The sequence below is a fragment of the Bombina bombina genome, chromosome 7 (genome assembly GCF_027579735.1).
Source record: "Bombina bombina isolate aBomBom1 chromosome 7, aBomBom1.pri, whole genome shotgun sequence".
Taxonomy (NCBI): Eukaryota; Metazoa; Chordata; class Amphibia; order Anura; family Bombinatoridae; genus Bombina; species Bombina bombina.
The window spans coordinates 258,088,793-258,100,879 of NC_069505.1; the positions used below are offsets into that span (position 1 = coordinate 258,088,793).

The 12,087-nt window shown below is 42.4% G+C and overlaps 1 protein-coding gene across 1 annotated transcript in view; it reads left to right on the forward strand.

The window, feature by feature from the left end:
- EEFSEC (eukaryotic elongation factor, selenocysteine-tRNA specific) overlaps positions 1-11,345 on the forward strand; it is a 439,817-nt gene extending 428,472 nt beyond the window's left edge. The window contains exon 7 of the mRNA XM_053720714.1: positions 10,560-11,345. Within this exon, the coding sequence (XP_053576689.1) occupies positions 10,560-10,744 (185 nt within the window). The 3' untranslated portion in view covers positions 10,745-11,345. The remainder of the gene's footprint in view (positions 1-10,559) is intronic.
- The last annotated feature ends 742 nt before the right edge of the window (positions 11,346-12,087 follow it).

The window sequence follows — 12,087 nt, forward strand, 5'->3', positions numbered from 1 at the left end:
ACTGAGCAGCAGCAGCTAGACATCAGTAATTATAGTACAACTGAGCAGCAGCAGCTAGACATCAGTAATTATAGTACAACCGAGCAGCAGCAGCTAGACATCAGTAATTATAGTACAACCGAGCAGCAGCAGCTAGACATCAGTAATTATAGTACAACCGAGCAGCAGCAGCTAGACATCAGTAATTATAGTACAACTGAGCAGCAGCAGCTAGACATCAGTAATTATAGTACAACCGAGCAGCAGCAGCTAGACATCAATAATTATAGTACAACAGAGCAGCAGCAGCTAGACATCAGTAATTATAGTACAACAGAGCAGCAGCAGCTAGACATCAGTAAGTATAATACAACCGAGCAGCAGCAGCTAGACATTAGTAATTATAGTACAACCGAGCAGCAGCAGCAGCTAGACATCAGTAATTATAGTACAACTGAGCAGCAGCTAGACATTAGTAATTATAGTACAACCGAGCAGCAGCAGCAGCTAGACATCAGTAATTATAGTACAACTGAGCAGCAGCAGCAGCTAGACATCAATAATTATAGTACAACTGAGCAGCAGCAGCTAGACATCAGTAATTATAGTACAACCGAGCAGCAGCAGCTAGACATCAGTAATTATAGTACAACTGAGTAGCAGCAGCAGCTAGACATCAGTAATTATAGTACAACTGAGCAGCAGCAGCTAGACATCAGTAATTATAGTACAACTGAGCAGCAGCAGCTAGACATTAGTAATTATAATACAACCGAGCAGCAGCAGCTAGACATCAGTAATTATAGTACAACCGAGCAGCAGCAGCTAGACATCAGTAGTTATAGTACAACCGAACAGCAGCAGCAGCTAGACATCAGTAGTTATAGTACAACCGAGCAGCAGCAGCTAGACATCAGTAATTATAGTACAACCGAGCAGCAGCAGCTAGACATCAGTAATTATAGTACAACCGAGCAGCAGCAGCTAGACATCAGTAATTATAGTACAACCGAGCAGCAGCAGCAGCTAGACATCAGTAATTATAGTACAACCGAGCAGCAGCAGCTAGACATCAGTAATTATAGTACAACCGAGCAGCAGCAGCTAGACATCAGTAATTATAGTACAACCGCGCAGCAGCAGCAGCTAGACATCAGTAATTATAGTACAACCGAGCAGCAGCAGCTAGACATCAGTAATTATAGTACAACCAAGCAGCAGCAGCTAGACATCAGTAATTATAGTACAACCGAGCAGCAGCAGCAGCTAGACATCAATAATTATAGTACAACCGAGCAGCAGCAGCTAGACATCAATAATTATAGTACAACCGAGCAGCAGCAGCAGCTAGACATCAGTAATTATAGTACAACCGATTAGCAGCAGCTAGACATCAGTAATTATAGTACAACCGAGCAGCAGCAGCTAGACATCAGTAATTATAGTACAACCGAGCAGCAGCAGCTAGACTTCAGTAATTATAGTACAACCGAGCAGCAGCAGCTAGACATCAGTAATTATAGTACAACTGAGCAGCAGCAGCAGCTAGACATCAATAATTATAGTACAACTGAGCAGCAGCAGCTAGACATTAGTAATTATAGTACAACTGAGCAGCAGCAGCTAGACATCAGTAATTATAGTACAACCGAGCAGCAGCAGCTAGACATCAGTAATTATAGTACAACCGCGCAGCAGCAGCAGCTAGACATCAGTAATTATAGTACAACCGAGCAGCAGCAGCTAGACATCAATAATTATAGTACAACTGAGCAGCAGCAGCTAGACATCAGTAATTATAGTACAACTGAGCAGCAGCAGCTAGACATCAGTAATTATAGTACAACCGAGCAGCAGCAGCTAGACATTAGTAATTATAGTACAACCAAGCAGCAGCTAGACATCAATAATTATAGTACAACTGAGCAGCAGCAGCTAGACATCAGTAATTATAGTACAACTGAGCAGCAGCAGCTAGACATCAGTAATTATAGTACAACCGAGCAGCAGCTAGACATCAGTAATTATAGTACAACTGAGCAGCAGCAGCTAGACATCAGTAATTATAGTACAACCGAGCAGCAGCTAGACATCAGTAATTATAGTACAACCGATTAGCAGCAGCAGCTAGACATCAGTAATTATAGTACAACCGATCAGCAGCAGCTAGACATCAGTAATTATAGTACAACCGAGCAGCAGCAGCTAGACATCAGTAATTATAGTACAACCGAGCAGCAGCAGCCGCTAGACATCAGTAATTATAGTACAACCGAGCAGCAGCAGCAGCTAGACATCAGTAATTATAGTACAACCGAGCAGCAGCAGCTAGACATCAGTAATTATGGTACAACCGATCAGCAGCAGCTAGACATCAGTAATTATAGTACAACCGAGCAGCAGCAGCTAGACATCAGTAATTATAGTACAACCGAGCAGCAGCAGCTAGACATCAGTAATTATAGTACAACCGAGCAGCAGCAGCTAGACATCAGTAATTATAGTACAACCGAGCAGCAGCAGCTAGACATCAGTAATAATAGTACAACCGAGCAGCAGCTAGACATCAGTAATTATAGTACAACCGAGCAGCAGCAGCTAGACATCAGTAAGTATAATACAACCGAGCAGCAGCAGCAGCTAGACATCAGTAATAATAGTACAACCGAGCAGCAGCAGCTAGACATCAGTAAGTATAGTACAACCGAGCAGCAGCAGCAGCTAGACATCAGTAATAATAGTACAACCGAGCAGCAGCACCAGCTAGACATCAGTAATTATAGTACAACCGAGCAGCAGCTAGACATCAGTAATAATAGTACAACCAAGCAGCAGCAGCTAGACATCAGTAATTATAATACAATTGAGCAGCAGCAGCTAGACATCAGTAATTATAGTACAATCGAGCAGCAGCAGCTAGACATCAGTAATTATAGTACAACCGAGCAGCAGCAGCAGCTAGACATCAGTAATTATAGTACAACTGAGCAGCTGCAGCTAGACATCAGTAATTATAGTATAACCAAGCAGCAGCAGCTAGACATCAGTAATTATAGTACAACCGAGCAGCAGCAGCTAGACATCAGTAATTATAGTACAACCGAGCAGCAGCAGCTAGGCATCCGTAATTATACTGCAACCGAGCAACAGCAGCTAGACATCAGTAATTATAGTACAACCGAGCAGCAGCTAGACATCAGTAATTATAGTACAACCGAGCAGCAGCAGCAGCTAGACATCAGTAATTATAGTACAATCGAGCAGCCGCTAGACATCAGTAATTATAGTACAAATGAGCAGCTGCAGCTAGACATCAGTAATTATAGTACAACTGAGCAGCAGCAGCTAGACATCAGTAATTATACTGCAACCGAGCAGCAGCAGCTAGACATCAGTAATTATACTGCAACCGAGCAGCAGCAGCTAGACATCAGTAATTATAGTACAGCCGAGCAGCAGCAGCTAGACATCAGATTATAGTACAACCGAGCAGCCGCTAGACATCCGTAATTATAGTACAACCGAGCAGCCGCTAGACATCAGTAATTATAGTACAACCGAGCAGCAGTAGCTAGACATCTGTAATTATAGTACAACTGAGCAGCAGCAGCTAGACATCAGTAATTATACTGCAACCGAGCAGCAGCAGCAGCTAGAGATCAGTAATTATAGTACAACTGAGCAGCAGCAGCTAGACATCAGTAATTATAGTACAACTGAGCAGCAGCAGCAGCTAGACATCAGTAATTATAGTACAACCGAGCAGCAGCAGCAGCTAGACATCAGTAATTATAGTACAACCGAGCAGCAGCAGCAGCTAGACATCAGTAATTATAGTACAACCGATTAGCAGCAGCTAGACATCAGTAATTATAGTACAACCGAGCAGCAGCAGCTAGACATCAGTAATTATAGTACAACCGAGCAGCAGCAGCAGCTAGACATCAGTAATTATAGTACAACCGATTAGCAGCAGCTAGACATCAGTAATTATAGTACAACTAAGCAGCAGCAGCTAGACATCAGTAATTATAGTACAACTGAGCAGCAGCTAGACATCAGTAATTATAGTACAACCGAGCAGCAGCAGCAGCTAGACATCAGTAATTATAGTACAACCGATTAGCAGCAGCTAGACATCAGTAATTATAGTACAACCGAGCAGCAGCAGCTAGACTTCAGTAATTATAGTACAACCGAGCAGCAGCAGCCGCTAGACATCAGTAATTATAGTACAACCGAGCAGCAGCTAGACATCAGTAATTATAGTACAACCGAGCAGCAGCAGCTAGACATCAGTAATTATAGTAAAACCGAACAGCAGCAGCTAGACATCAGTAATTATAGTACAACCGAACAGCAGCAGCAGCTAGATATCAGTAATTATAGTACAACCGAACAGCAGCAGCTAGACATCAGTAATTATAGTACAACCGAGCAGCAGCAGCTAGACATCAGTAATTATAGTACAACCGAGCAGCAGCAGCTAGACATCAGTAATTATAGTACAACCGAGCAGCAGCAGCTAGACATCAGTAATTATAGTACAACCGAGCAGCAGCAGCTAGACATCAGTAATTATAGTACAACCGAGCAGCAGCTAGACATCAGTAGTTATAGTACAACCGAGCAGCAGCAGCTAGACATCAGTAATTATAGTACAACCGAGCAGCAGCAGCTAGACATCAGTAATTATAGTACAACCGAACAGCAGCAGCTAGACATCAGTAATTATAGTACAATCAAGCAGCAGCAGCTAGACATCAGTAATTATAGTACAACCGAGCAGCAGCTAGACATCAGTAATTATAGTACAACCGAGCAGCAGCAGCTAGACATCAGTAATTATAGTACAACTGAGCAGCAGCAGCTAGACAGTAATTATAGTACAACCGAGCAGCAGCAGCTAGACATCAGTAATTATAGTACAACCGAGCAGCAGCAGCTAGACATCAGTAATTATAGCACAACCGAGCAGCAGCAGCTAGACATCAGTAATTATAGTACAACCGAGCAGCAGCAGCTAGACATCAGTAATTATAGTACAACCGAGCAGCAGCAGCTAGACATCAGTAATTATAGTACAACCGAGCAGCAGCTAGACATCAGTAATTATAGTACAACCGAGCAGCAGCAGCTAGACATCAGTAATTATAGTACAACCGAGCAGCATCAGCTAGACATCAGTAATTTTATAGTACAACTGAGCAGCAGCAGCAGCTAGACATCAGTAATTATAGTACAACCGAGCAGCAGCAGCAGCTAGACATCAGTAATTATAGTATAACCGAACAGCAGCAGCAGCAGCTAAACATCAGTAATTATAGTACAACCGAGCAGCAGCTAGACATCAGTAATTATAGTACAACCGAGCAGCAGCAGCAGCTAGACATCAGTAATTATAGTATAACCGAACAGCAGCAGCAGCTAGACATCAGTAATTATAGTACAACCAAGCAGTAGCTAGACATCAGTAATTATAGCACAACCGAGCAGCAGCAGCAGCTAGACATCAGTAATTATAGTACAACCGAGCAGCAGCAGCAGCTAGACATCAGTAATTATAGTACAACCGAGCAGCAGCAGGTAGACATCAGTAATTATAGTACAACCGAGCAGCAGCAGCTAGACATCAGTAATTATAGTACAACTGAGCAGCAGCTAGACATCAGTAATTATAGTACAACCGAGCAGCAGCAGCAGCTAGACATCAGTAATTATAGTACAACTGAGCAGCTGCAGCTAGACATCAGTAATTATAGTAAAATCAAGCAGCAGCAGCTAGACATCAGTAATTATAGTACAACCGAGCAGCAGCAGCTAGACATCAGTAATTATAGTACAACCGAGCAGCAGCAGCTAGGCATCAGTAATTATACTTCAACCGAGCAGCAGCAGCTAGACATCAGTAATTATAGTACAACCGAGCAGCAGCAGCAGCTAGACATCAGTAATTATAGTACAACCCAGCAGCAGCAGCAGCTAGACATCAGTAATTATAGTACAACCGAGCAGCCGCTAGACATCAGTAATTATAGTACAAATGAGCAGCTGCAGCTAGACATCAGTAATTATAGTACAACTGAGCAGCAGCAGCTAGACATCAGTAATTATACTGCAACCGAGCAGCAGCAGCAGCTAGACATCAGTAATTATACTGCAACCGAGCAGCAGCAGCTAGACATCAGTAATTATAGTACAGCCGAGCAGCAGCAGCTAGACATCAGATTATAGTACAACCGAGCAGCCGCTAGACATCAGTAATTATAGTACAACCGAGCAGCCGCTAGACATCAGTAATTATAGTACAACCGAGCAGCAGTAGCTAGACATCTGTAATTATAGTAGAACTGAGCAGCAGCAGCTACACATCAGTAATTATACTGCAACCGAGCAGCAGCAGCTAGACATCAGTAATTATAGTACAACCGAGCAGCAGTAGCTAGAGATCAGTAATTATAGTACAACTGAGCAGCAGCAGCAGCTAGACATCAGTAATTATAGTACAACTGAGCAGCAGCAGCAGCTAGACATCAGTAATTATAGTACAACCGAGCAGCAGCAGCAGCTAGACATCAGTAATTATAGTACAACCGAGCAGCAGCAGCAGCTAGACATCAGTAATTATAGTACAACCGAGCAGCAGCAGCTAGACATCAGTAATTATAGTACAACCGAGCAGCAGCAGCTAGACATCAGTAATTATAGTACAACCGAGCAGCAGCAGCAGCTAGACATCAGTAATTATAGTACAACCGATTAGCAGCAGCTAGACATTAGTAATTATAGTACAACTGAGCAGCAGCAGCTAGACATCAGTAATTATAGTACAACTGAGCAGCAGCTAGACATCAGTAATTATAGTACAACCGAGCAGCAGCAGCAGCTAGACATCAGTAATTATAGTACAACCGATTAGCAGCAGCTAGACATCAGTAATTATAGTACAACCGAGCAGCAGCAGCAAGACTTCAGTAATTATAGTACAACCGAGCAGCAGCAGCAGCTAGACATCAGTAATTATAGTACAACCGAGCAGCAGCAGCTAGACATCAGTAATTATAGTACAACCGAACAGCAGCAGCTAGACATCAGTAATTATAGTACAACCGAACAGCAGCAGCAGCTAGAAATCAGTAATTATAGTACAACCGAACAGCAGCAGCTAGACATCAGTAATTATAGTACAACCGAGCAGCAGCAGCTAGACATCAGTAGTTATAGTACAACCGAACAGCAGCAGCAGCTAGACATCAGTAATTATAGTACAACCGAGCAGCAGCAGCAGCTAGACATCAGTAATTAAAGTAAAACCAAGCAGCAGCTAGACATCAGTAATTATAGTACAACTGAGCAGCAGCAGCTAGACATCAGTAATTATAGTACAACCGAACAGCAGCAGCAGCTAGACATCAGTAATTATAGTACAACTTAGCAGCAGCAGCTAGACATCAGTAATTATAGTACAACCGAGCATCAGCAGCTAGACATCATTAATAATAGTACAACAGAACAGCAGCAGCAGCAGCTAGACATCAGTAATTATAGTACAACCGAACAGCAGCAGCAGCTAGACATCAGTAATTATAGTACAACTGAGCAGCAGCAGCTAGACATCAGTAATTATACTGCAACCGAGCAGCAGCAGCAGCTAGACATCAGTAATTATACTGCAACCGAGCAGCAGCAGCTAGACATCAGATTATAGTACAACCGAGCAGCCGCTAGACATCAGTAATTATAGTACAACCGAACAGCAGCAGCAGCTAGACATCAGTAATTATAGTACAACTGAGCAGCAGCAGCTAGACATCAGTAATTATACTGCAACCGAGCAGCAGCAGCAGCTAGACATCAGTAATTATAGTACAGCCGAGCAGCAGCAGCTAGACATCAGATTATAGTACAACCGAGCAGCCGCTAGACATCAGTAATTATAGTACAACCGAGCAGCCGCTAGACATCAGTAATTATAGTACAACCGAGCAGCAGTAGCTAGACATCTGTAATTATAGTAGAACTGAGCAGCAGCAGCTACACATCAGTAATTATACTGCAACCGAGCAGCAGCAGCTAGACATCAGTAATTATAGTACAACCGAGCAGCAGTAGCTAGAGATCAGTAATTATAGTACAACTGAGCAGCAGCAGCAGCTAGACATCAGTAATTATAGTACAACTGAGTAGCAGCAGCAGCTAGACATCAGTAATTATAGTACAACCGAGCAGCAGCAGCAGCTAGACATCAGTAATTATAGTACAACCGAGCAGCAGCAGCAGTTAGACATCAGTAATTATAGTACAACCGAGCAGCAGCAGCTAGACATCAGTAATTATAGTACAACCGAGCAGCAGCAGCTAGACATCAGTAATTATAGTACAACCGAGCAGCAGCAGCAGCTAGACATCAGTAATTATAGTACAACCGATTAGCAGCAGCTAGACATCAGTAATTATAATACAACTGAGCAGCAGCAGCTAGACATCAGTAATTATAGTACAACTGAGCAGCAGCTAGACATCAGTAATTATAGTACAACCGAGCAGCAGCAGCAGCTAGACATCAGTAATTATAGTACAACCGATTAGCAGCAGCTAGACATCAGTAATTATAGTACAACCGAGCAGCAGCAGCAAGACTTCAGTAATTATAGTACAACCGAGCAGCAGCAGCAGCTAGACATCAGTAATTATAGTACAACCGAGCAGCAGCAGCTAGACATCAGTAATTATAGTACAACCGAACAGCAGCAGCTAGACATCAGTAATTATAGTACAACCGAACAGCAGCAGCAGCTAGAAATCAGTAATTATAGTACAACCGAACAGCAGCAGCTAGACATCAGTAATTATAGTACAACCGAGCAGCAGCAGCTAGACATCAGTAGTTATAGTACAACCGAACAGCAGCAGCAGCTAGACATCAGTAATTATAGTACAACCGAGCAGCAGCAGCAGCTAGACATCAGTAATTAAAGTAAAACCAAGCAGCAGCTAGACATCAGTAATTATAGTACAACTGAGCAGCAGCAGCTAGACATCAGTAATTATAGTACAACCGAACAGCAGCAGCAGCTAGACATCAGTAATTATAGTACAACTTAGCAGCAGCAGCTAGACATCAGTAATTATAGTACAACCGAGCATCAGCAGCTAGACATCATTAATAATAGTACAACAGAACAGCAGCAGCTAGACATCAGTAATTATAGTACAACCGAACAGCAGCAGCAGCTAGACATCAGTAATTATAGTACAACTGAGCAGCAGCAGCAGCTAGACATCAGTAATTATAGTACAACCGAGCAGTAGCAGCTAGACATCAGTAATTATAGTACAACCGAACAGCAGCAGCAGCTAGACATCAGTAATTATAGTACAACTGAGCAGCAGCAGCAGCTAGACTTCACTAATTATAGTACAACCGAGCAGTAGCAGCTAGACATCAGTAATTATAGTACAACCGAGCAGCAGCTAGACATCAGTAATTATAGTAAAACCAAGCAGCAGCAGCAGCTAGACATCAGTAATTATAGTACAACTGAGCAGCAGCAGCTAGACATCAGTAATTATAGTACAACCGAGCAGCAGCTAGACATCAGTAATTATAGTACAACCGAGCAGCAGCAGCAGCTAGACATCAGTAATTATAGTACAACCGAGCAGCAGCAGCTAGACATCAGTAATTATAGTACAACCGAGCAGCAGCAGCTAGACATCAATAATTATAGTACAACCGAGCAGCAGCAGCAGCTAGACATCAGTAATTATAGTACAACCGAGCAGCAGCAGCTAGACATCAGTAATTATAGTACAACCGAGCAGCAGCAGCTAGACATCAGTAATTATAGTACAACCGAGCAGCAGCAGCAGCTAGACATCAGTAATTATAGTACAACCGAGCAGCAGCAGCTAGACATCAGTAATTATAGTACAACCGAGCAGCTAGACATCAGTAATTATAGTACAACCGAGCAGCAGCAGCTAGACATCAGTAATTATAGTACAACCGAGCAGCAGCAGCTAGACATCAGTAATTATAGTACAACCGAGCAGCAGCAGCAGCTAGACATCAGTAATTATAGTACAACCGAGCAGCAGCAGCTAGACATCAGTAATTATAGTACAACCGAGCAGCAGCAGCTAGACATCAGTAATTATAGTACAACCGAGCAGCAGCAGCTAGACATCAGTAATTATAGTACAACTGAGCAGCAGCAGCTAGACATCAGTAATTATAGTACAACCGAGCAGCAGCAGCAGCTAGACATCAGTAATTATAGTACAACTGAGCAGCAGCAGCTAGACATTAGTAAGTATAATACAATCGAGCAGCAGCAGCTAGACATCAGTAATTATAGTACAACTGAGCAGCAGCAGCTAGACATCAGTAAGTATAATACAACCGAGCAGCAGCAGCTAGACATCTGTACTTGTATAGTATAGTTTGTCACACACCTCCCCCCCACACCTCTAGCTTCTGACCGTGTATGGTTTCATTCCTACTTTATCACAAATACATTGTTGCACCATTATGATATATTGAGGCTGATCATTGTTCCTCTGCTTTACTCACACAGATGGTCTGCAGCCTGAAACCAAGAAGACTCTGTCAGCCTCATCCAAGAAGAAGTCAAAATCTAGTAAAGGAGACTCAGAGTCAACTCAGGTGGAGGAGGTCAGAGCAGATGGCCAACCTGTACTCATCACTTTGTGGTTCAAAAGATACGTGTTTGACCCCCACAAAAAGATGATTCAGACTTGATGCACCTGGTTGGGTCACAGAATATCCATCCCAGGGGACCAGCAGATGTCATAACCACCTCTACAAGGGACCAGCCGATGTCATCGCTGCCCGTACAAGGGACCAGCCGATGTCATCGCTGCCCATACAAGGGACCAGCCGATGTCATCGCTGCCCATACAAGTGACCAGCCGATGTCATCGCTGCCCATACAAGAGACCAGCCGATGTCATCGCTGCCTATACAAGGAGCTGGTAGCTGTCACCAACCTGAGATGTTAGCACTGAAAATCTGCAGGTCCATTTGATGAAAAATGAGCTGTAATTAGCAAGTGTGAACCATAGATTATTTTAATTTTATATATATATATCAGGACTCTAATTGTCATCTTTATGTTATATTTTTGAGATAGAATCATTAATAAAATACAAATTAGTTATAACTCAAATTATAAAACAAAATGATTGAATATGGTCCATGGCCGAGAGCGTTTGATCCTCACTATGCTGAGTTGAAGTTTTACAATATTTTGAGTTTTATATTTAAATCCGGTAGCTGCGCATCTGCTGGGTGAATGAGCTATCGTGCATGCGCCCTAATGGAATAAAACATCTCATTTATACATTATTGTTCAGTTTCCTGCCTTGTACGTTGCTCTTTATGTTTGAAACTGCAACTAAAAACTATTAAGTAATGTTTTATATTTAAACAGAACAAAATTGTTCATCTCCATTTGTCAGGATTTGTAATTTCCATGTATTTGTATACAGTGCAGCGAGAGGAGTAGTACCGCAGAGAGCTGCCAACGGGCAGAGGTATAGTGGTTACTAATGGTGATGCCTGGTCAGTTGTATAAGATTTCCCCATTAGTACCTGCAGTATGTTGCACAAAGCATTATTTACTGAAGGATACTTTAGCTTTAAAGGAGAATTTAAGATAACATTTAAATTCTCCTAAGATGTTTAAGAGTTGTAAATAAAATATGCAGTGCATCTACATTATTTATTTTATATGCTTTTCCTGTAATTTATCTCCACTGTCCCCAGAGAAGCTGGAGTGCATCCACAGGATCCAGAACAGTAAGCTTACAGCATGCTACACAGTGATTGATTAATGCAGGATGGCCTAACTGCAGCAAATGAGATATGATAAACAGGCTTTTCAAGCGCTCTGTTCCTGGACTATATGTGTAGTACCTTTATATTTAAAATGGCAGCACAGTACATTTTACCCTTATGTAAGGGTGCTTCTACTCGCCACTCTGCTTTTACAATATACCGGAAGAAGACTTGTCCGAAGACCGTCCGTTTGTTTAACATTTCCCCTGCTCTTCCTATTTAAATGCGCAGTGCACCACTTGTAT